General features: G+C 40.2%; 1 protein-coding gene across 4 annotated transcripts in view; it reads left to right on the top strand.

Moving 5' to 3' along the window:
• The window catches only part of lnx2b (ligand of numb-protein X 2b), a 32,032-nt gene extending 10,590 nt beyond the window's left edge, over positions 1-21,442 (top strand). The window contains exons 1-12 of one of the 4 annotated variants that reach the window (XM_028589109.1): positions 1,425-1,612; positions 1,723-1,759; positions 8,883-9,461; positions 11,482-11,675; positions 12,881-13,080; positions 14,332-14,763; positions 14,895-14,909; positions 16,612-16,758; positions 18,169-18,343; positions 19,368-19,611; positions 19,700-19,858; positions 19,957-21,442. In XM_028589109.1, the coding sequence (XP_028444910.1) occupies positions 9,055-9,461; positions 11,482-11,675; positions 12,881-13,080; positions 14,332-14,763; positions 14,895-14,909; positions 16,612-16,758; positions 18,169-18,343; positions 19,368-19,611; positions 19,700-19,858; positions 19,957-20,092 (2,109 nt within the window). In that variant the 5' untranslated portion in view covers positions 1,425-1,612; positions 1,723-1,759; positions 8,883-9,054 and the 3' untranslated portion in view covers positions 20,093-21,442. Of the gene's footprint in view, positions 1-1,424; positions 1,760-7,840; positions 8,005-8,882; positions 9,462-11,481; positions 11,676-12,880; positions 13,081-14,331; positions 14,764-14,894; positions 14,910-16,611; positions 16,759-18,168; positions 18,344-19,367; positions 19,612-19,699; positions 19,859-19,956 lie in introns of those variants that run through there. The other 3 variants (XM_028589110.1, XM_028589111.1, XM_028589112.1) reach the window with 3 other exon arrangements.
• The last annotated feature ends 1,334 nt before the right edge of the window (positions 21,443-22,776 follow it).

The raw sequence follows: 22,776 nt of genomic DNA, 5'->3' as shown, positions 1-22,776 counted from the left end.
ATTCAGCATCATCCAGGTGTTCACTTACAGATTTTTGGTAAGACAGCAAGTTTGGAATGTAGGCTGGTATGAAGTAAAGGTAAAGTCAAAGTCAAAGTAGCAATACAGTGTAAAAATACACTCTGTGTATTCAAAATTTTACTTGATTAAAAGTACTTACTATGCAGAATGTGCCATTTCAGAATCATGTATATTATATTACTAGATTACAATTAGTGATGCATTAATGTATTCATCACTTTAATGTTGCAGCTAGTAAAGGTGGAGCTATTTTAATTACTTTATATAGCCTATGGCTGGGTATCTTAACCTATAATAATACATCATAATTTACTAGTTGATTTATATTAATAATCTAAATCTGCAAAATAACTAAACTTTCAAATAAATATAGCGGAGTAAAAAGTACAGTATTAACGAGGCTCTGTCTTAAAGAGCTATGTCAAAATGTAGTTTTAAGGATTTGTTTTTTACTTATATGTTGAATATTTCCATGTTTTTTACTATACAGCACATCTGGGGTCAGGTAGTGCCTAGCACGGCCCCTTTAGAAGGTTAATATGGCCATTGTTTCAACTTTGTAAAACTTTAACTGACTGTAAAATTTGATAAATTAACATATAATGTTAGTGTATTTTGTCTGATATCAGTGTGTCCACTTTCGTTCATACTGTATATGTCAAATACAAAACTATACATAGTACTACACTGCCATTTACAAAATATAATATAATTTATTCATTCTGTATGACATCTTTATAGACTAATAAACTAACCAGTAGTGTATAAAGTACTTAAAATTGTGGTGGACAGTAACTAAGTACCTTTACTCAAGTACTGTACCTAGGTAAAAGTTTGACATACTTGTACTTTAATTGGGTATTTCAATTTTATGCCACTTTATATTTCTAATCCACTCCAATTCAGAGGGAAATATTGTACTTTTTACTCCACTCCCTTTTGTGCAATAGCTTTAGTTACTTTGCAGATTTAGTAAATATAAATCAAATAATACATTACTTTACACAGTAATTAAAATTAGCCCCATCTTTACCAGCTGCAACATCAAAGTGATGTACACAATCTACCACTAATTAGAATCCAGTGATATACATTCTGAAATGGGCCATTGTGCATATTAAGTACTTTTACTTGCTATATTTGCTGATACTACTTCTGTACTTTTACTTAATTAACAATTGGATAGCAGGATGTGCAATGCAGTAACCTATTTTTAGACTATAATATGTTATTTTTACTTGAGTAGAACTGTATAATGAGTTTGGGCTACACAGACATGCTACAGAATTTGGGCAAAGGTATTGTTTTCATGGACTATTCTGCATGCAAGATAATAACAGTTAGTTGTCATTTGATTACAGACTGGCGAGCAGCTTCTGTTATAAATGACTGAAAAAAGACATAACTGCATTTAGAGATACTTACAGTAACCGAGCACAGTACTGTTTGCACCTGCATGGGCTTCTTCCTGTGCTGCGGCTTTTGGCTTTCAAGTATGTTTGCTCGAAACTGGGAAAGTCGCCCAGCCTTCGCCTGTAGGTTGAACTACACCTGGGACATCAGGCTGGGATAATTCAGCGACAGCATTGCGGTAAAGAAAAATGTCAGAAAACATCGACGGTGTAGATACTGCCCCGGTGTTTTGTGGGGGCTGTTTTAAATTCATTATTTATTGAGTTCACAGTGTTCTCTTTGTTTTAGCGATACGTTAGCTGCTTCCGGAAAACAACCTTCACAGGTAAGGCGAGTTTCGGTCTCTACTTAAGCTAATTCTGTCCGTTTATGTACACAGACATCAAACAAAGCTGTTTCTCGCTGTTGTGGGTGTTCAAAGCTCGTGTTTAATGGTTTAATGTAGATGTATAAGAGAACGTTTTCACTCAGAAAAGTGAGTTTCCGTGTCCAAGGTGTGTAGCAGTTAGCGCTTTCTCAGCATGTTACGAGCTGAAGGTGAAGCCATGTCAGTTTATCGGCTGTTATTGTGTAACCGAGATACCGTCAACCTAAGAGATACCTATGAAGGCTAACTTTTATTACCTCTTCTGTCATTTGGATCTGTCACATCGTGGTGTAGTGATTAGGACCAAACCAGCAGTCATGGGCTGACAAGAGGGGGGCAGTGAGTTATTTATGGTCACAGTGACAACACACACATCCAGGCAGGGGTGAAAAAGTGATTACAAATGTCCTTGTTACTGTTATTGAGTAGCTTTGTCATGTATATGCAATGCATGGATAACCTGCTGCTGTAACACAATAATTTCCCAACTTGGGATCAATAAAATCTATCTATCTATCTATCTATCTATCTATCTGTCAACACAAGTACATTTACTCAAGTACAATTTTGAGTGTGCTTTACTTGAGTATTTCCATTTAATGGTGCTTTATACTTTACTATACAGTGACATACTATACTTTTTACTCAATTGCAGTTATCTGAATACTGTAGTTACTGACGAAAAGATTTTGCATAAAAAACACATGATTCGTTTATAGAATATAATAAGATACGATAAGCCTTTGTTGAAACCAAGAGGGGAAATGTGGTTGTTGTTGCAGCAGCACAAGGACAGAAATAAATAGCAAATAGAGAAAGTTAAAAAAAAAAGAAGAAAAGGGAACAGTAAGAGGGCTTTAAAACTAAAATAAGAATAGCAGTAAAAATAGAAAGTACACAAAGGCAAAGACTAGACAAAGACACATTTAGAAGGCAAGAGTGACAGTGGTGTGATGTGATTAATAGCAGCAAAGTCAGCAAGTCTAGATGAAAAGGTGGACACTTCTGGCATAAGAGAGAAATGGGAAAAATATTTAAATATCCAGATTGCAAAGGAACAGTGAGATCATAGTTAAAAATAGTACATAGGTTGCACATTTTCAAATCTAAGATAAGTAAATGGTTGCCCTATGTTCCTTCTCTATGCAATAAGTGCCAAACTAATTAAGCCACTCTAGTTCATTGTTATATAATGTGTCCTTTTATTAATACCATTACGATAACATAACACTCTGAAAGTAAAGGTACCTTGAAAATAAAATTTCAAAATTGGACATATTTAGTGTGATTATATGCAACTATGCAGTTAATGACCCGTCTTTAAAAGGACTGCTTTCATACTTTTCAACTAGAGTAATCAACTTCCCCTTCAGTAATATATCAGTAAAGTAACAGTACTTCAGTGTGACCAAAGTATTTTAGTATTTGTGCCACGTCTGCAGTAGCTGTTGCAAGTATGCAGACAACAGAGTTTTTAAGATAAATTGTTGTGGGGGGAAAAAAGGAACACGATGTGAAGGTCACTAAAATCCAGATCCCAACCATCCCAACCAGCCTTATTTGACCATTTATCTTTTTTGAGAAAAATCAATCATCAGCTGAGTAATAACACTCATTTCAGTTTGAGTTGTTTGATTAAGTGAATGACTTTCACTGTTAGGAAATGCGCACAGGGCTTTTGTTTATGAGTTACCTTCTGCCCCTCATGCTGAATACAAAGGCAACATCCTTGGCTGATAATAACGTAATACCATTGGTGGTGTTTGTTTGGATTGTGCAGGAAGGGGGTTGTACAGTGGGAGGCTCAGCAGCCCTGTGAATATAAGCTTAACCTCCTTGTGTGACCTGTGGGCGAGACACTGGTACCACCACACCATGTGTGAGTCTGCAGTGAGGCTGAGAATTGAACTGGTTTGGTTGTATGAAAGTACAAACTGGGAAGAAGTTGGAGTGGAAAACACTTTGGAAAATAAGGGTTTATAATGTCACTCAGATCGTTTGTGTTGTTGATTATTTCCTGCATACAGATATGCAATGCAAATATTGGTAATTGTATTTAGGATACTTTGCATGTTGTTACTATAGCAGTTACATAATGTTCAAACAGTGATCAAAGTAGATGAATAAATGGTATTTTATTTTAATTACTGATCAGAGAAAATATGTACATAATTCATTATAAGTAACGTGAAACTGAGGCAGCCATAAAAGTTTAATCTTAGACGTGTTGGAGCTTTTTACTTGATTATGTCATACGATGTCATACGTCAAATACTGATGATTAAGAGTCATTCACGTCTGGATAGTAATTCGATTCATTTTCCACTTCATGGGCAGCATTTATGTATATTGGTAGTCCCAGACATTGGCGGAAGGCAGAGGTAGACGTGACACGCCTCCTGTCTCACGGAGTCATAGAGAAATTATTTGGCTTCACCTGCGTTCACTGAGGGTGTGGCTACACATGTGACTCACTCATATCGACCATCAAAGCGAGGGATTTGGCTCGGCTTTGAAAGAACGCCACCTCTACAGTAGGTAATCCTCTGGGAGACTGGAGGATACTGTCGGTCCACAGACATTTCCCTCCAAAGCTTAGATCGTCACATGATTACAAAGCACTTGTGTTCCCTCATTAAGGCTGGTTGTATTGAGCGGATATACTTTGGTTGGCTCTTAACCTGTAAAAACATTTTCGTCCTGTCTATTATAAAACTGTCTTGTTGTGTTAGTTTCACAAACATGGACTTCAACTGTTTATTTAAAGTAACACGCCGACTTATTGGGACTTTAGCTTATTCACCGTATCCCCCAGAGTTAGATAAGTCCATACATACCCTTCTCATCTCCGTGCGTGTCGTAACTCTGTCTGATGCCCCCACCGCTAGCCTGGTGTTAGCACAGATCCTGGAGGTAACCGGCTCCATCTAGCTTACTGCTCCCAATATGTGACAAAATGTGATTTGTATAGTCACAGCGTGTACAAATAACATCACATGAGAACCAGCCATCTTCTAACCGTATACAAACTGAGAACTATAATCTCAGAAAGGCGAAGCACTGCTACTCTCTGCTCTTCACCACGGGGCTTCTCTGGTGCTGCAAGCAAATCACTCCGTCCAAGTACCAGTGCATGTGTGTGGGATTTCTGTTAAATTCTTTTTTTTTTTTTTTTGCTCCAGTGTATAATTTGAATGAAAAAAAAACTAGTTTAGTTAGTTTTGCAAACAGACATTACAGTTTTAGTTTTTAGTTATCGTTTTTTTGTAATGCCTTGTTTTTATTTTTATTTCAGTTAACGACAATGTTTTTTCCCACCTAGTTTTCGTTATTTCGTTCGTTTTCGTTAACGATTATAACCTTGACTGAGACCATGTTTAATTTAAAATTTTAATTTAAAATTTGATTGAGGATTGATGGATTGATTTACACTTTTCTAGGGCTGCAAGTAATTTCCAAGTCCAAACCCTAAATATATTCAGTTTAGAGCTACAACTAACTGTTAGTTTAATTATCAATTAAACTGCCACATATTTCCTTAATCGTTTGGTCAACTGAATTTCCGAAATTAGTAAAATGCACATCACAATTTACCCTAAGTCTAAGGTGTCTGACCAACAGTCCAAAAACCCCAGATATTCACTTTATCTAATTAAAATGAAAGGAGTCCCTGACTGTCCTTCAATTTTTTCAACAACCATCAGTTCATCTGATTGATTTCACACTTGACCGGTGTATTGCCGAGGGTCCCGAAGGAAGTGCAGCGTTGAGTGCAAGCTCTTGAGATCTACTTGACATATTTATTAGTAATGTGTAACTACCACCAGAGGTTCACTGTGTAGTGTATTGAGAGGGGACCTCTATTAACTGTTACACTGCTGAACGCTCACTACAGTTAAAGAACAGATGAAGAAAGAGAGACCGGAGATGTTACATTGTGGCAAACTCAAACATTTCAAGGTTCAGAATGAACGCTTTTGTTCCCAGAAATAGCCTGTCCAAATAGCTAGCTGATGGCAAATGACGCAACCACTGTCATGGCAGGTGTATTGCTCAGGACCCAAGGAAGCACAGTGCTGAGTGTGAAGTTGTTTGTTTGGATGAGCGGTTCTCGAGAAAGCTGCAAGTAGGGATGTAACGGTATGAAAATTTAACCTCATGGTTATAGTGACCAACATTTTTTCAGGTTTTCGGTATTATCGTGATATTTTTAAAAGTGTGTTCAATATGTTCAGAAAACACTGATAGGCCTACACAAGCTGAAATAGTTTCAAAAAGTGTAACAGTGATGCGGGATGCCAGAACCATTGGGAAAAAGATAAAGGCAGAGCATTTTATAGGTTTCCTAAAGATCCCGAGAGAAGAAGTAAATGGATTGCTGCCATAAAACGTGCTAGAAGCAACTGTGGTCAAGCCAGCCAACACTCAGATCTCCGTGGTCAAATCAACAACACAGCTGACATATGGGAGCAGCACTCACCCAGTCCAGCTGTGCAATTACAGTGGGCTCCTAACACAACCCCCATCATTCCTGACAACCACCCATGGCTTCAACTGAGGATCATTCAGTCTCTGGGAATGACTTACCTGTTATAAAGATGTGATGACATTTTTGTGATTAAAAATTGCATTGATATAATGTACGTTAGCCAACGTTAGTAGCTAACCGTTGGCGAACGTTACAGACTAGCCAACGCTAGCTAGCTATACAAGTTATAACACTGACTGCATCAACGTTACACTTTAACTTACCCTTCCAGTGACGACAAAGCAGAATATTCATCACGAATCCAGCTGATTGCGTCCATCTGGATACTGAAGGTCAGGGAAGCTTTCCGTTAACTCCGGGAGGAGCATTATATGGATCACTAGTGTTTAATCGAAGAAAAAAAATCAAGTTTTGCTTTATAGCTGCCTGTGTCTTTTGAATTAAACTCGGATGGGTTGAAATCCGTGCTGGCGGCATTTATTTTTGCCACTACTTTCCTGCCAAAATGGCGGCGTAAACAGTCAAATCACGTGACGCCCGGAGCTGTATTGACTAATCAATGAATTAATCAATCGACGATTCCTTTTTGCACTACAGAGTGGTCCATTTCACATGGAGGATCTCAAGTAACGAGTATCTTTTATTGATGTCATGCCGTATCCTTGAGAAACATGGGTATATACTGCTGTGTCAGTGTGGTAATAGTGGACAGTGATAGATAGCTTCAGAGCCAGCCACCTTCAGACACAATAAGCTGGAGGGTCCCAGTAATCTCCAGGGTCGCTGTATGTCTTCCTGTGAAGATGACCTCTGCTCTGATGAAGACATGTTTCATCCCCAGTGAAATCCATTAGGTGCTTTCTGTGGCCAACTGAGACTCCCTGCTAGTGCACGTGACTTTATCACAAAGCAAAAATTACACCTTGGATATAAAGTGATGAATCCTTTGCAAGTAGGGCAGCATGGTGTATTTAATGTAAGTGTGTTGTATCGTTTATCTCTTGTTTCACATTTTTGCACCACGCCATATGATTTCCAAATAAATAGAGCACAGACTTGTTTCTACTGTGTCTCCCTCTCTATGCTACAGGATCCATGACCCCTATCCATTACAGGACGAGGTATCACTTGTACAAAGTAAAGACAAAGAGAGAAAGAAGGCCAGTGTGTGTCTGACCTCAACCAGTGTGCATGTATGTGGAAAGGCGCACGTCTGTTATGGTTCTTGTGTGTTTGCAATCAGTCATTCAGCTACAGAGAGTACTTTACTGCTTTACCTGTGGTAGTGCAACATCAGCAGTCTGAACCCCCCGAACACACACACACACACACACACACACACACACACACACACACACACACATTCACAGGCATTAACAGAGGCAGAAGGAACACTTTCCTCACTCTGCCTAGTTACTCCAATTCCCCTCTGCATTCCTCACACCGGTGCAGTCACAGCTCATACACATACACACTCATGCACACAAATATGTGTATACACACACACACACACATTATTCTAACTGTGTGCTGCTGGAGAGGCAGGGCTCTGGTTTCATTCAGGCTTCAGGCAGCTGTGAGGTTAGAGTCTTGTGTTTGCGTGCAGTGGCTACTGGGAAGATATCAGCTCGGGTTAGTCGCTCCAAGACAATAACACTGAAGATAAAGGAGCCTTTTTGTGCCTGAAATCTTGGACTGGGGTCACATAGAGAAGGTAGTGTTGTGGCTTATATTTTTTCTTTTTCATATGTGGTAATGTGCAAGAGAACATTCTTCTGTACTCCTTTGTGTTCTTAAGACAAAGTCAAGTGTCTTAAGGTGGTATTTGGTGGTGTTTCTGTGCCAGTTTAGTCTCTCAGATAGCATGAACTCTTCTCAAATGATGCCTGTGAAAGTGTTCAGCACAAAACTCCTTACTTATATCATACAAATGCCATTTACTGCAACTTAATAGTGCTTTTTGCTCCCAACCATAATGAGCAGTTAATAAATCCATGCATGCACTGTTTAAGTGGATGCAATTTATCTTACAAGCTAGATTTTATGATCTAACCCAATGTATATTCTGTGTAATTTATGATATATCAGTTTATTTGATATATGTGTTCAAATGTGGATTAAATGGATAAAAGTTTCTCCAAAGAATGTGATCCTAATCAGCCCTCTTCTTATGAGAGAAATAAAGGAGATTAGGAGCTGCACAAAGGGATGGAGACCACTGCCGATTGGGTTCAAGGGGTCATTAGTGATTGGGGTTGCATTTCTGCCCAGTTCATTCAAAACTCTTATTCTTGTGACTATTCTTGATAGTGCCATGCCTTTTGTTCCTTTCCATTAGCAGTGGTTTGACTTTATTCCTTTTACTCTTGCATCATTTCACAGAGTTTAGCCCTTTCAATGTGGAGCACAGTGACTTTTAGCTAAGATGAGAATTCCTTTTGTCCCTCAGGAAACTAGCTGAGAGGAAGCAGCTGCAGCTCGCTGCCATATTGCTGCTGCTCTGTGGATTTGTCATTTCCTGTGGAGCTAGCTGGTATGAGTAGAAATAGTCCAACTTTTGTACTAGGCCTTACTGTGTTTCTCTCTCTACAGAAAATAAAATGAAGACATGGAGATAACATTGTCGACTGGATCATTGTTTCACTTTCCCAGTTTGAATGGATTTTAGCTTTGGACATGCAGACATAGACTTGTGACCACACAGTTTTAAGGAGATAAGAGGACTTTGATCATTTCCAAAGACGTTTGGACTGATCTTCAGCTAATGGCGACAACAGAAACCAAAGTTGCCGGCAGCAGTAGCGCTCCGGGTCTGTCATGGGCGCGGGTGTGTAAAGAGTGTGGCCAGCAGCATGAGGGCTTGGACAGCCACCTGTATGAGTACCAGGATGAGGTGGATGATGAACTGGTTTGCCACATCTGCCTGCAGCCCCTCCTCAGACCTATGGACACCCCTTGTGGCCACACATATTGCTTTCATTGTCTGAGCAACTTCTTGAAAGAGCAGGACTTCTGCCCTGTGGACCGCCTGCGGCTGCAGTTACATCAATGCCGTCCCTCCAGTCTGCTGGTTCGGAACCTGCTGGACAAGCTGACTGTGATGTGCCCCCACGCTGCAGAGTGTCAGCAGCAGATGCAGCGCTGTGAACTGCAGCCTCACCTACACAACAGGTGAGACTCTGAATGGGATGCTGACCGTCCATTACAGCAGTTTCAGTGGATATTGTTAAACCTCGACCTGGCTAAAATGATTGGTCACAGTGTGTGTTATTTTAGACAGGAATGCAAAAACAAATATTCCCCCTCTATCAAATAGAAAGGCGTGTTTCACAATATTATGAGCAGCCTTTTAATGTAATGTAATCCTGTACAATGGTTTAGCAAATAGAACATTTGGTAATAGCTGTAGTTTCATAAGATTTATCTTTGTTATGCTTCAGCAGTGGTAAGCCAACAAGTGCCTAATACAAATCAGAAGTTTTCACCAACGTCAGACTGTTTCACACAAATTCTTAAGATAATACATGGATGATACATCACTATGGTTGGAATCCTGGATTTCCACAATTTGTCAAGAGCCACAGAGAGGCTTTTAGCAGGGATTCAAAGCACGGTTCAAATGAAGGCCAAGGTATATCAGGGAGAACCCAGGAATACATCTGAAGAGTTGTATATTACAGTGGGTAGTATATTATAGTGCAAGGTGGTGGGCATGTAAACAAAGCAGTGAGCACAGGGTAATAATTCATAGCAACATAATGCTGTATATAAAAACATGACAATGACATATTACTTCCAAAGTTGAATTAAATTGTCTCTAAGGTGTTGAACTGCGCCATCCTACTATTCACTGAAAACCAATCCCACTGACTGGTCGCTAAGGGAATAGTTTGACATTTTTGGAAATACACTTTCTTTTTCAAGAGTTTGATATATGTCAGGTTAATGAAGCTGCAGCCGGTTATCTTAGCTTAGCGTAAAGATTAGAAGCATGAGGAAACATCTACCTTTGTTTGGGTTTGTCTGCCTACTTGTACCTTTTTTAAGTTCACTACTTCACACATTTTAACATGTTTGTTTAATCCATATGAAATTGAAGTGTAAAAATTACAAATTTCGGCCGGCTGTAGTTTCATGTATATCGTACAGACATGAGAGTGGTATTAATCTTTTCATCTAACTCTCTGCAAAAAAAGCTTCCTGAAACTATTCCTGAAATTGGATGGAAGCCAGGTGTATCAAATGTCGGTTCTCCCCTATACATATCTGCATGCACGCATTTCCACTTGAAGTTAACATAAGATCTGAAGTTGAAGTCATGTCAAAATAATTTGGACTACTTCTCAGGGATGTAAAACAACTGTCATCAAAATTGTTTGTTTCTCTTCTATGTGCACTTCCAAAGGCTGTGTTTTCCCCTTTTTGAAGCCGTACCATTTATTCCCGTAGCTCAGTCCCTCTTTGAACACACAAACTAACTTCTAATTATTGAGCTTAAGGCGAGGTGCGGGTCAGTCAACTTGTTTTTCACATGGCCAGTGTGGTGCTTATCATCCTGGTGGCCAGCCATGACGCATTCAGTTGTGGGTGGCAGATAGTCCTGCTGCAGCCTCTCTGTGCAAACAATATGGAGACAAAGTTCAGGCATATGGAACAAGCAGCAGTCCAAGCACTCTGACTGACTCAATCAGACTCAACCTGTCTCGCCCAGACACCCTGCAATGCAGTGAAATTGTCTATTCATCTGCATAGTGCTTCCTTTCTGAAACCTGTGAATAAATATTCTCTTCTTGTCTCCTTTTTGCCTTCTCAAAACACTTTAAGCATCCATTTTGTTTCACACTCCTTGTAGGGCTGCACGATTATTTTCATCAATATTGAGATCACGATTAATTATCACGATTATTTGTTGATTTAACCAAAACAAATGAGGATTGATAAGGAGCGTTCTATGACTCATTTTAAATATCGCTCGATCACGCAAATTTGATCGTGGGAAGCCAAAATCGTGATCGTGATTAAAATTCGATTAATTGTGCAGCCCTAACTCCTTGGTAACCTGAAACATTTTAGAACATCCCCTTTTATTTCACAATAAAGATTGTGTTGTTTCTAAAAGTAAAATCACTGGTCGATCATTAGCCATATCATTCGCTTTACTAGTTTCCTCCACGTTCCTATCTTTCCTCAGATGTCCTGTTTTTAGAAGACTGAGGGAGGAAGCAGAGAAGAGGAAGAGGCCCTCGTGGAATGAGCTAAAGGGGCGTAAGGGTGACGGGGAGTCGTCTGGTGATGCTAAACATTCAGCAACGCTTCCCCAACATCCCACCAGAGATCAACCTGAGCCTGGGCTGATTAATCCTGCCTATGAAGAAAGTGAGGATGGTATGGAGTCATTTTAACGTACTAACAACCACCACTATATCCGCGATTCAGTCCCACGGGTCTGTTTTCTGTTCATATAACAATAACCTTTCTGTTTTCTTTGTACCCACGTACAAACAAACATAATAATTAAGATCAACACTTCTATTGAAATGATTTGCAATAGGAGGCTGGTCATACTGTGGCTGTGAGTGACACGGAATAATGTTTATAGGAGCTTCTAGATTGAACGGAAATAGTTTCCCCACTTGGGGTGATTGCAGAAAACTTAAATCCTTGTGCCTGTGTGGATGGTTGTTGAAACACACAGACAGGATGGTGATGTTTTTAGGGTTAAGGTTTTGATTCTGAGTCTGTCACAGGTGAATCATCAGGCATGTCGTACGAACATGTACCACCTCACAGATGTAGTAACCAGACAGTCTCATCACCGGGAAAAACCCTCAAAGCAACCTGCAAGCCAGTACCAGGGGCCAATTTCCACTGAAACATAGTTGCCAGGCAGCTGGTAATCAGTGTCAGCAGAGAAGTTTGCATGGCAGGCATTATAATCTCTATTTTAATCAAATTACTGTTTTATGCTCTTAAAATCCCTTAAAGGAAATACAATGAGCTTACACGTTTAAATTCTGCAATTAAGCTTTATATTTATTGATTGTTGAAATATTTCTTTTTTTAGCATAAAAATAGTATCATGTTGAATTTTCCAGGTTATACTATCTCTTGAATTCATGCTTTTGTAGTGCTTGTGGCACTAAAACTACATCCACACTAATATGTTTTTGTTTAAAAACGCATATCCTTTACTATGTTTACGCCTTGCGTCCACACCACCCCGCTGTTTCCAAGCCCCTAAAAGCAGACATTTGGAAACACTGCTGACTCCGTTCAAGTTCGAAAACTCCGGTGTTTCGTTGTAGTCTGGACGGGCAGAAATGGAGACTACGACGCAGACACCCACGTCATTCAGTCTTATCAGTTAGGTAGGCTTCAGTCTGGATCAACGGACTATTCTTTTAGTAATGTTTTTGCACTCCCAGGTATTAGCTCATCAACTTCAAGAGTGTTATAACTTTATATAGGAATGCTTTTTTTTTTAAGTGTAATGAGCCAACGAAAACAGAGGAGTGGGAGTATTTGCTTCATAAACAGTAATTAACAGCTATATGTATTACACTTGTTTTAACCGTTCCACGTCCCTCCAGACAACACCCCCTTGCGGTCCAGTCTGGTGGCCGAGGCCAACGTGGTGGAGCTGTTCAGAGAAGAGCCCGAGGAGGATCTTGGCCTTCGCATTGTGGGGGGGAAAGACACACCGCTAGGGAACATAGTTATCCAGGAGATTGTCCGGGACTCGCTAGCAGCTCGTGATGGCAGACTGGCCCCAGGGGACCACATCTTAGAGGTAAGAGAGACTCAGAAACTAAATGAGAAAAGTCAAGTACTCCTCTTTTCCTCAGCATGGGAATTCAGACGTATCCTAGTGGCGTAGCGTGACACAGTTCAGTTCAGCAGATTTTTGCATAAACAATTCAATGTCATTGCATTCTCACGTTATTGTGAACATGGTGCTTGCAGGCAGTTAATGGAAAGTAGATATTCAAGATAAACCGGTTCTTAGCTCGGTGGTTACAAGGCGTGGTGAATATGTTTATAGCTTTAACTGATTGAAACATATAATTACAATATCCTAGAGCCCAATGTGACATCTTGTTTTGTTCGACCAAGAGTCCAAACTCAGAAGACTTATCTATTAATCTTCTAACCGTTGTAGCTCTAGTTCCACTATGATATTCCAATTTTATAGACATTTTATTATCTAAATATTGGAGTTCAGTGTCAATACCCATGTAAATATTATATTAACATTTATTCAATTCAATTTTATTTATGAACTACTTGAGTATAGTTTATTTGCAGTAACACTTTTGTTTTCCACAGAGAAGAATGGAAGTGCACAATATAACTGAAGATTTTAATAAGTTGCAGTTTCCTGTCTTCCAACAATGTCCTCCTTGTATTTCTACCCTCCGGGTCTCCTGGAACATGGTAGCGCTGTAAACCGAGCTTTAAACTATTTGAGCTTCGGCTCTGTTGCTTTTCCTCCGTAGCCAACCAATCCCAAACCTGGAAATGCAAACAAAAACCTGCCTTCCAACAGGCTGCCTTCAGGATGTGAAACATTAGCTGCAGTTTTTTTTGGCATTGTGGAAAGCTGGTGGATGTAAAGAGATACGGTGAAGACGAGTGAAGAATGCGTCACTATGATCAATCTTTTTTTCCCCCTTGAATCGATGCATTGATTTTTACGAAGGACTAATTTCACATCAGATTTGTTAGGCAAATTTAGTTTTGAAAGGCTCTTATTTTAAACAGAAGAGGCAAGCTGGTGACAACTTGTATCTAGTATTTGTTCTGGTTGTGATCATTCTGATGCAGGAAATACAGATGTGATATAAAAGTCAGATATGTCCGATGGCACAATTGATTGAAACAGAGCTTCAAGGGCCAAAAATCTCACTTTTCAGCTCAACAAAAAAACATCTCATAACTTTCTATAGTGCCAGCATCCACGTACAGTGTGTACTGCAATGTTTGTATTAGGCTGCTGCACCACTGACTGTTGTTTCTTCTCTCTGTGACGTTGTGTCTCCAGGTGAATGATGTCAGCCTGGCTTCAGTCCCCCACGCCCGGGCCATCACAGTGCTGCGGCAGCCTTCCCTCCTCAGGCTCACTGTTATGCAGGAGAAGGGTTTCAAATCAAGGGATCCACGGTCTGATCACCACCCTTCCTCTTGCACCACTTCCACCGCCTCCCAGCCCTCTCACAGTCCCCATGGCAACGCTACCTCCAATAACAACCCCGGCACAGTCCTGCAGGTGACGCTGATGAAGAGTCAGCGCACCGAACCGCTCGGCATCAAACTCATCCGCAAATCTGATGAGAGTGGGGTTTTCATCCTGGACCTGCTGGCTGGTGGTTTGGCAGCCAAAGACGGAAAACTGAGGAACAATGACAAGGTGTTGGCCATCAATGGACATGACCTGAGGCACGGTACACCCGAGAGCGCCGCCCAGATCATACAGGTATGTTAAAGGACCAAAGATATGATCTTGTACGTTTTTAGCACATTTAGTACAAATAACACACTCTACATTATCAAAGACATTTTTCTAAAGCATGCCATAAGTATAAAGACTGATTTTCTTTCTTCCAGGCTGAGTTTATTAAGGTATGTTGAACATTTAGTTATTGTGAGAATGTATTTGTGAGCATGGACTAGTTTGAACTCATTTGTGTTAGTGCATTTATGAAATTACAGACAGATTTGGGTTGATTTTTGCATTTTTTTTTTTTTTTTTTTTTTTTTAAATCAAACCAAGGCTGAGAAACAAAGAAAACAAACAAAATGCAAAAATGGACATTCTGAAAAGAATAATGTGAATTATGAAGTTAAATCATTGTTGTTAGTTTCCCATCATCACTTGTTGGGGTTTCCCACAAACACTTGAATGCAGAAAAAATAAATACTTTCAGAACAGTCGCTGCTTTCAATTACTTTTCCAATGATTTAATATTAACAAAACAGGTATAAAAGCCTCAAGCCTCGTTCATTTGGAAGTTAGCAGAAAAGTGATAAATAATAGTGAACAAGATGTTGACGATAGAATCCTACAAGTCATTACCATGTTTTCATGAAAATCACGATGTTGCAGTTCATAATCCATTTATGAGCCGAATCACGCAGCCAAAGTTCATCCATTTTGTTTGCCAAAGACTGAACATTGGCGAGGAAAATGCTGCGTAGTGATAGCCGATAAGGAGTTAGCCTACCATTAGCGCTCCTCTCTTCCCCCGACTTTGTTTTTGCTCAGGGTTCTCTTGGTCTCAGACAAAAAGCACCACAACTGCGGAATATCCCCTAAATGCCTGTGCATTCACTGATGCATTTGCATTTTTAAATGATTGCTAATGTCAGCTCCGACATTTGCCACACGCCGCGGTACCGCACTCTCACTTGGGTAAGAGAGGGGAAGATGTGACAGCAGAGAGCGGAGTCCGCTTCTATGAAAACAAAAATACATTTAGGCTGCTCTTGCCTGGCCATAAGCAAACGGTTATTTTAATTTTAAATACACAGTTGCTGATCAAATATATAACTATTTACCTCGTCAAAACAAATAGTGCTTGTTTTTGCTTTTGAATGTCGTGAGCTTCTCTCTCTCTGGCTCACTCATCAGTCAATCTTTCCCACACTGGGTGTTGGATACTTAGTTAGATACTCCCCTTTCCGTGGAAGTTTCATCACCTTAGATATGATTGTTATTTCAGTGTTAACAAAAAAAGGCCGAGAGGAGGGATGGAGCGAGAGCCTGAACATACAACATACAACTGTATACAACAATACAGTACATTGACAGGAATAATGCTTTGTTTACATTTCTGATTGTGTATTTTCACCATTCAATTAAAATGTGACTGTGAGCTAAAATTAAACAGCACATTGTAGTTTCTGTATTTATCACCAAAGCATTTATCATTAATACAATTAAAATGGGGAAAACGTGGGGCGACCTCTAGCTCACCCAGTAAGAGCGTGCGCCCCATGTAGGCTGAGTCTTTCGCAGTGGCCCGGGTTTGAGTACGACCTGCAGCCCTTTGCTGCGTTTGTCTGTGTCGTACCCCATCTCTCTCCCACCTTCCCTGTCTATCCACTGTACCTATCTAAATAAAGGGAAAAAATGCCCCAAAAAATAATCTTTAAAAAAAAAATGTCAACAACCTACCCCTACATTTAGGTAGGAAATCAATTTGACAATCCATAATGATGGCATGGAAATCGTCGGCAGTAATATAAATTAAATGTTGTTAATTGCACAAAACATATAAAACTTCCGAAATGAAAACCTAAACTTTTTTTTGTGTGCATTTAGGCGAGCGAGGTGCGTGTGAACTTTGTGGTGATGAGACCTGCAGAGACTCAGGAGGAAGGAGGAAGCAGCAGAGAGGGACAACACAGCAGAGCAGCCAGGAGGGCACCTGAAATGCAGTACTTCAGGCGCCGGTCCACCTACATGAAGGTAACTGAGAACATTTCCTCACAAACTAATGCTCAAACTACTTATTGAATAACATAGTTTGTATCTACATTTATTTGGGCCCTTTCCAGCTGTTGCAACTTCCTTATACCCCACTAACCGCAATGTTGTTACAAACTTACAAACTAGACACGTTCTGTTTACACAGTGTAATTGTGATGACCGCTCCTTTGTCAGTCACACTCAGTTGTACCATACACTGTCAGTAGGAAGAAAAGCAACCCTCACCCCCACCCCACCCCTCCCCAGTCGGGGGTGAGAAGCTTTGAAAGCAGACACCTGCGTCAGTGATCGGAGATGAAAGACTCGCTCTGTCCTGATCAAAAGGCCTGGGGTGCTGCTCACTCTGCCGCTACGGGGCCACTGTCTTGTTGTTTTTTTGGTTGTTTCTTTGGGTGGCAGAGGATCAAAGCTGGTAACAGTTAGCTTTCGCCTGCAGAGTCGAGCCTTTTCGTCTTGCTGGGGGATGGGTTCCCTGCTGGGGGGAGGAAGAGCCCCCTCCTCCCCCCAGCTTCCCTTCTGATGGTTTACAGACTCCAGAGAGAAACAAGGAAGCTGGTTGAAGCTGTCACTTTCCACACATCTTTTCCACTACGAGAGCTTAGTGTTGATCCTCACACGTTACCTCTACCCTTACCTCTCAGCTCCTTCTCAAATGTTTCACATTTGTTTCTACGAGTGGTTTTGTAAGAGGAATCAATTAAGTCAAAGGATCCTGGAGAGGCTGAAGTGTGTGTGTGTGTGTGTGTGTGTGTGTGTGTGTGTGCGGGTGTCTGTGTTAGAGTGCCGATACCCGACCCAAACCCGCCCGGCGCGGGCTGGGTTCGGACAGATATTTAGAAATGATGTTCGGGTTTGGGTCAGGCTCGGTCACATCACCACAATAAGGCATTGAACATTTTAAATTTAAAACCGCTTATTATGTAACCAATGGACCTGTTTCACTTGATGCAAAGGTTTGTTTTTGTGACACACACACACAGACACACACAGACATACAGACACACACACACACACACACACACACACCCGCGCACGTGCCTGTGTTAACGTGCGCTTGTAGCCCTGTGTGCGCTAATGCGCTCATCTGTTTGACATTTCCGAATGCCTTCCTACAGTTGCTTAATAAAAGCGGGCTTTCCACACAAACAAGCGTATGTGTCATTAGTATGAGAAAAAAATATCTTAATGCCTGTCGGACACAGGTCGGGCTCGGACAGAAAAATGCGGCCTGATCAGCACTCTATAAGATCAAACAATAATTCTTGCGGAGAATTTGTGAAACATGGCAACCTGAACAAGGCCAACATATTTAAAAATCCATACGGTGATGTTGATCAATATTGATGACTTGTCGTTGCTTGGTATTAATTTGTCTCACTGTTAATAAAGGATCCTCCAGGTGGGTTTTCCAGCCAGGAGAAGACTGTGAGCCTGAAGAAGGAGCCTCGGCTTTCCCTGGGCATCACTATTGCTGGGGGGAGGGACATACGCAGCCGTCTGCCCGTTTACATCACGAGTGTGCAGCCTGTCGGCTGTCTTCACCGAGATGGCACCATCAAAAGAGGTACAAAGCAACATCTGGTGATGTGTGGTATTGACCTTTTTAATAAGGAATTTGTATTTGAAGCTTTAGGCTTTGCAGTTAGTCTTTGCAATGTTATTAATCATGGCGAGGGCTGCAACTAACTATTATTTTAATTAGCAATTAATCTAACGATTATTTTCTTGATTAATCATTTGTCTATAAAAATGGCAGCGTCTTCTTGTTCTGTCTGACCGAAAGGTAATACGTTTCCTATTATGTACGACAAAGAAAATCCCCAATCCTCACATTTGACTAGCTGGAACCAGCAAATGTTCAGAATTTTAGCTTAAAAAATGATGAAAATGATGATTCGATCATCAAAATAATTGCTGATGAGTTTACTGTCGATCAACTAATCAAAACATCAACTAATCGTTGCTAACTAACCGTCGATAAATGTAAATGCACAGAAAGGAGTTGTGAGTGTATCAAGAGTAGGTTAGTAATTGTGTGGGAAGATTTGAATAAATACACTGAAGTCAGCATCAGCAAGAAACTGTTTATGGGAAACCATTTCCAGTTCTGTTTGCAAATCCATTACAATGTGACAATTAGCTAAAAGGGAAAAGGGCAATTCTCTTTTCACTTGCTTCTATTCAGCGACACAATGTGGACACTTAAACAGAGGATGTATGCTAAAATAGAGGCTTCACACTGACTTCTTTAGGAGAGGTGTGGCCTCCTCAAAGTACATCCACATTAAGACGTTTAAATTTGTAAACGCATCCTTTTCTCTCCGTCACAACCCTCCGTCCAGACTAAAAACAAAAACAGCGTTTTTTTCCTCCCAAAATAATTTCTCCAAATCGTTTTCACACAATTTCGATGGCTTCATTTAGACTGGTTTTATCCAGTCTTATTCATATGGTTAAATTGACAGCAAATTGAGTTCACCGCTAATTTAAAGAAATTAAATTCAAAACTACTACTCATGTTGAACACAGAGCTCCTCTTTAATAAAATGTCTCTGTCCCTGTTTACAACATCATCTGTGTCTCCTCAGGCGATGTTCTGCTGAGCATCAACGGTGTCGACCTAACCCAGCTGACCTACAATGAGGCCGTTTCTGTGCTAAAGGCTCAGACAGCTCAGTCCCAGGTGACCCTCCGTGTCATCCAGACCCTCTCCGAGGACTCGGAGGAGGACACAGAGGCTGCCAACAAGGACGAACTGGACACTGTGGACGACCCACGAGACGACGCCCTCAACTGGACACCGCTGTGGACTCGCTGGCTGGGACTACCCAGGTAGAGCCTGCATTCTGCTCGTCCACTCGTGTATTCTGTTCATTTTGACATAAAAGAGTTGGCGCTGACCCTGCCCTTGTCCTTTCAGTCCCATGCACTGGTGCCGGGACATTGTCCTGCAGAAGACCAACAACGAGAGCTGGGGCTTCAGTATCGTCGGCGGCTACGAGGAGAGCCACGGCCAGCAGCCTTTCTTCATCAAAACCATTGTGCCTGGTACACCTGCTCACTTTGATGGACGCCTCAAGTAAGTTAAGCCCAGTTTGACACCCACATGACGGAATGAGCTCCTGCATCCTTTCATCACTCTTACTCTCCACGTTAATGGTCTGTGGTTCCCTCCAGGTGCGGTGATGAGATTGTGGCAGTGAACGGCGCCACAACAGTGGGAATGAACAACTCCTCTCTCATCCCCATGCTCAAGCTGCAGAAGAATAAAGTCACATTGACTGTGGTGTCGTGGCCAGGGAGTCTTGTGTAGCAGAACACACCAGCCCCATTCACTCTCTTTTCTTTCTATCACCCTCTTTAATTGCTTATAGCACACACAGATCCTCGCCCTGTTCAGCTGCATTCTTGACTGGGCCACTCACTGTCCCTTGCATATGTAACTCATAGTTGTATTTGCATTGTTGTTCAGTCTTTTGATCAGTTATGTAATACAGAATGTGTGTGATTAAGAACCATCCTGTGTACAATGGACAGGACTTTCCCAAGCATGGTCTCAGCAGGCACCCGTTTGTTTCAGTGTCCTCTCACACTCAAAGGGCAGATGATTGCACAAAATGGATTTAATCAGGGTGCGAGAATGATGACAATCAGTGAATTATATCCTAAGGACGCTGGAAGGATGGTTTTGCTTTTTGGAACACCTTTTTCTAAATACTTATTGTTTTGCTTTCCTGTTAAATAATGTTATCTTTTGTGTGATTCACATAAACCGCATCCAAAGATGAAACGTAGTTCTTACGATATGTGTAGACAGTTGTGATTATAGATGGCTACATATAATAATATGGATGCTGACTGTTAAGACTCATGCCAAAGACAGAAACATCATCCTGTCGTGTAGCTTTTATACCATGTGTGATTGTATCAACTTTATTTACAGAAGCAGGAAGCTGTGATGGAAATTCAAGTAAATTGAGACAAAGTGACGTTAAGGATAACCGACTTTGGTTTTAACAGGGAGGTTGTTGAATAGACAGTCCCTTTTGGCGTAAACTTAACGGGAAACCTGCATAGACCATTTAATCAGAATTGCATTGGTAGGAAACAGCTTGGGTCGAAGTTTATTTTCCTAGGTAGCTGTTGGTATTACAAATTCTGCAACAGGAAATACACTTTTATATTGTTTAAAACAGTGAGCTGGTCTATAGAAGCAACTGATTCTGTGATGAATGTTTGGTCTTAATCAAACATGTTACTCTATAAATAAGAAATTCATGTCCATTGAGCAGTTCTCTGTATTTATTATAAGATGATATAATACTGAATGACTTTGATAAGCGGGTGCCTTGTAGACATTGAAGGACAAACCAGAATGTATACTTGACTTAAATTTTCACTGTACAAAAATGTTTTCCCCTCACTATTTCCTCTCATTATATTATAGGAGTTTTAAAGAACGGCCTTGTTCAGATACATTTGTGTTATCTTGTTCTTTTTGTCAACACATTCCCAGTGGCCTTTCTTGTGTCTTGATTGAGACAAGACTTATAATATAGAAGAATTCAGAAGAGTGGCTGTGACATACAATATATACAGTAGGTAATGTGTGTATTAACCCGTCCACTGTTTCATTATGTTCAATAAAATCTTAACAAATCAAGCTGTTCTTCTGTGAATTGTGGCTTCTAACTGCGCTGTGGGGGATGTCACATTAAGCGCTATGAAGGTGGAGCAGTGCTGACAAGATCCCACAGAAATGTTCATCAGTGTAGCAAAGAGCCAGGGACACAATTTGAGGTAGGACAAAATATTTCAGATTCACAATTTGTCCTGGCTAAAAGCTCCTATAGTGTCAGTAAAATAGTAAAGAATCACTGCAGCTTGCATGTCAATGTGAATGTAAATTTTATTGGGCTTCACAAGCTGCGACTGGTTACAATCTCATGATGACCTGGGAATTCAGAGGGGTTTTGTAGTTGTGCCACTTTTACCAATAGAATATCACATTTTTGAGTGCAAATGATTGAAATAATTTAGCCCAGTCAGTAATGTCCAATAAACTGTACAGTCTGTTCATGGCTCAGTCTGACCCCTAGTGGATGGAAAAGGTATAGAATACAGAAGTGACCCAGGTTTCTTACTTTTTGTAGACTCTTGAAACACTTAATTAAATCTATTTTTTGATTGTGAAACTTAAACTCATCATCAGTCTGCACACCGTTTGGGTACAAAGAATCTGGATTACTGTACATAAAATCTTGGTGGATCAGAGTACTACGTGTACAGTGCAGGTTATGAATATTCTGCATGTGCAAACACACACGACATATATTCTGCATGTGCAAACACACGACATATTCTGCATGTGCAAACACACACATGACATATTACATCCTCTCCTGCTCTATTACACACACAGACACACACAAACACACACCCACCATCCAACCCAGACACATTTGTTTGTGCGTGTAGATACACGAGGCAGTAAGACCAGTGCAAATGCTGCAAACTTGCTGCAGACTATACATAATCACTATTACAATCATTTTAGATGTAGGTGCTGTGTTTATGTTGAAATCTTAAAATAAACTGCTAAAATATATCTATCTATCTATCTATATATATATATATATATATATATCTCTATATATCTATATCTATATATATATATATATATATATATCTATATCTATCTATATCTATATCTATATATATATATATATATCTATCTATATCTATATCTATATATATATATATATATATATCTATCTATCTATCTATCTATCTATCTATCTATATATATATCTATATCTATCTATCTATCTATATATATATATCATACTACCATTACAAATGATATTAGAAATGAACTAAAACTAGTAGTGGCAGCTTTAAACTATTGAAGTAATTGTGCAGTAAATGAACACTGAAATCTCCTGTCTAAACAGGGACAGACTGAATGTGAGAACAAGAAAACAAAGGGCCATAAAA

The sequence above is a fragment of the Perca flavescens genome, chromosome 10 (assembly GCF_004354835.1).
Source record: "Perca flavescens isolate YP-PL-M2 chromosome 10, PFLA_1.0, whole genome shotgun sequence".
Taxonomy (NCBI): Eukaryota; Metazoa; Chordata; class Actinopteri; order Perciformes; family Percidae; genus Perca; species Perca flavescens.
The sequence above is the reverse complement of the archived record's forward strand: the minus strand, read 5'-3'. Positions and strand labels throughout refer to the sequence as shown.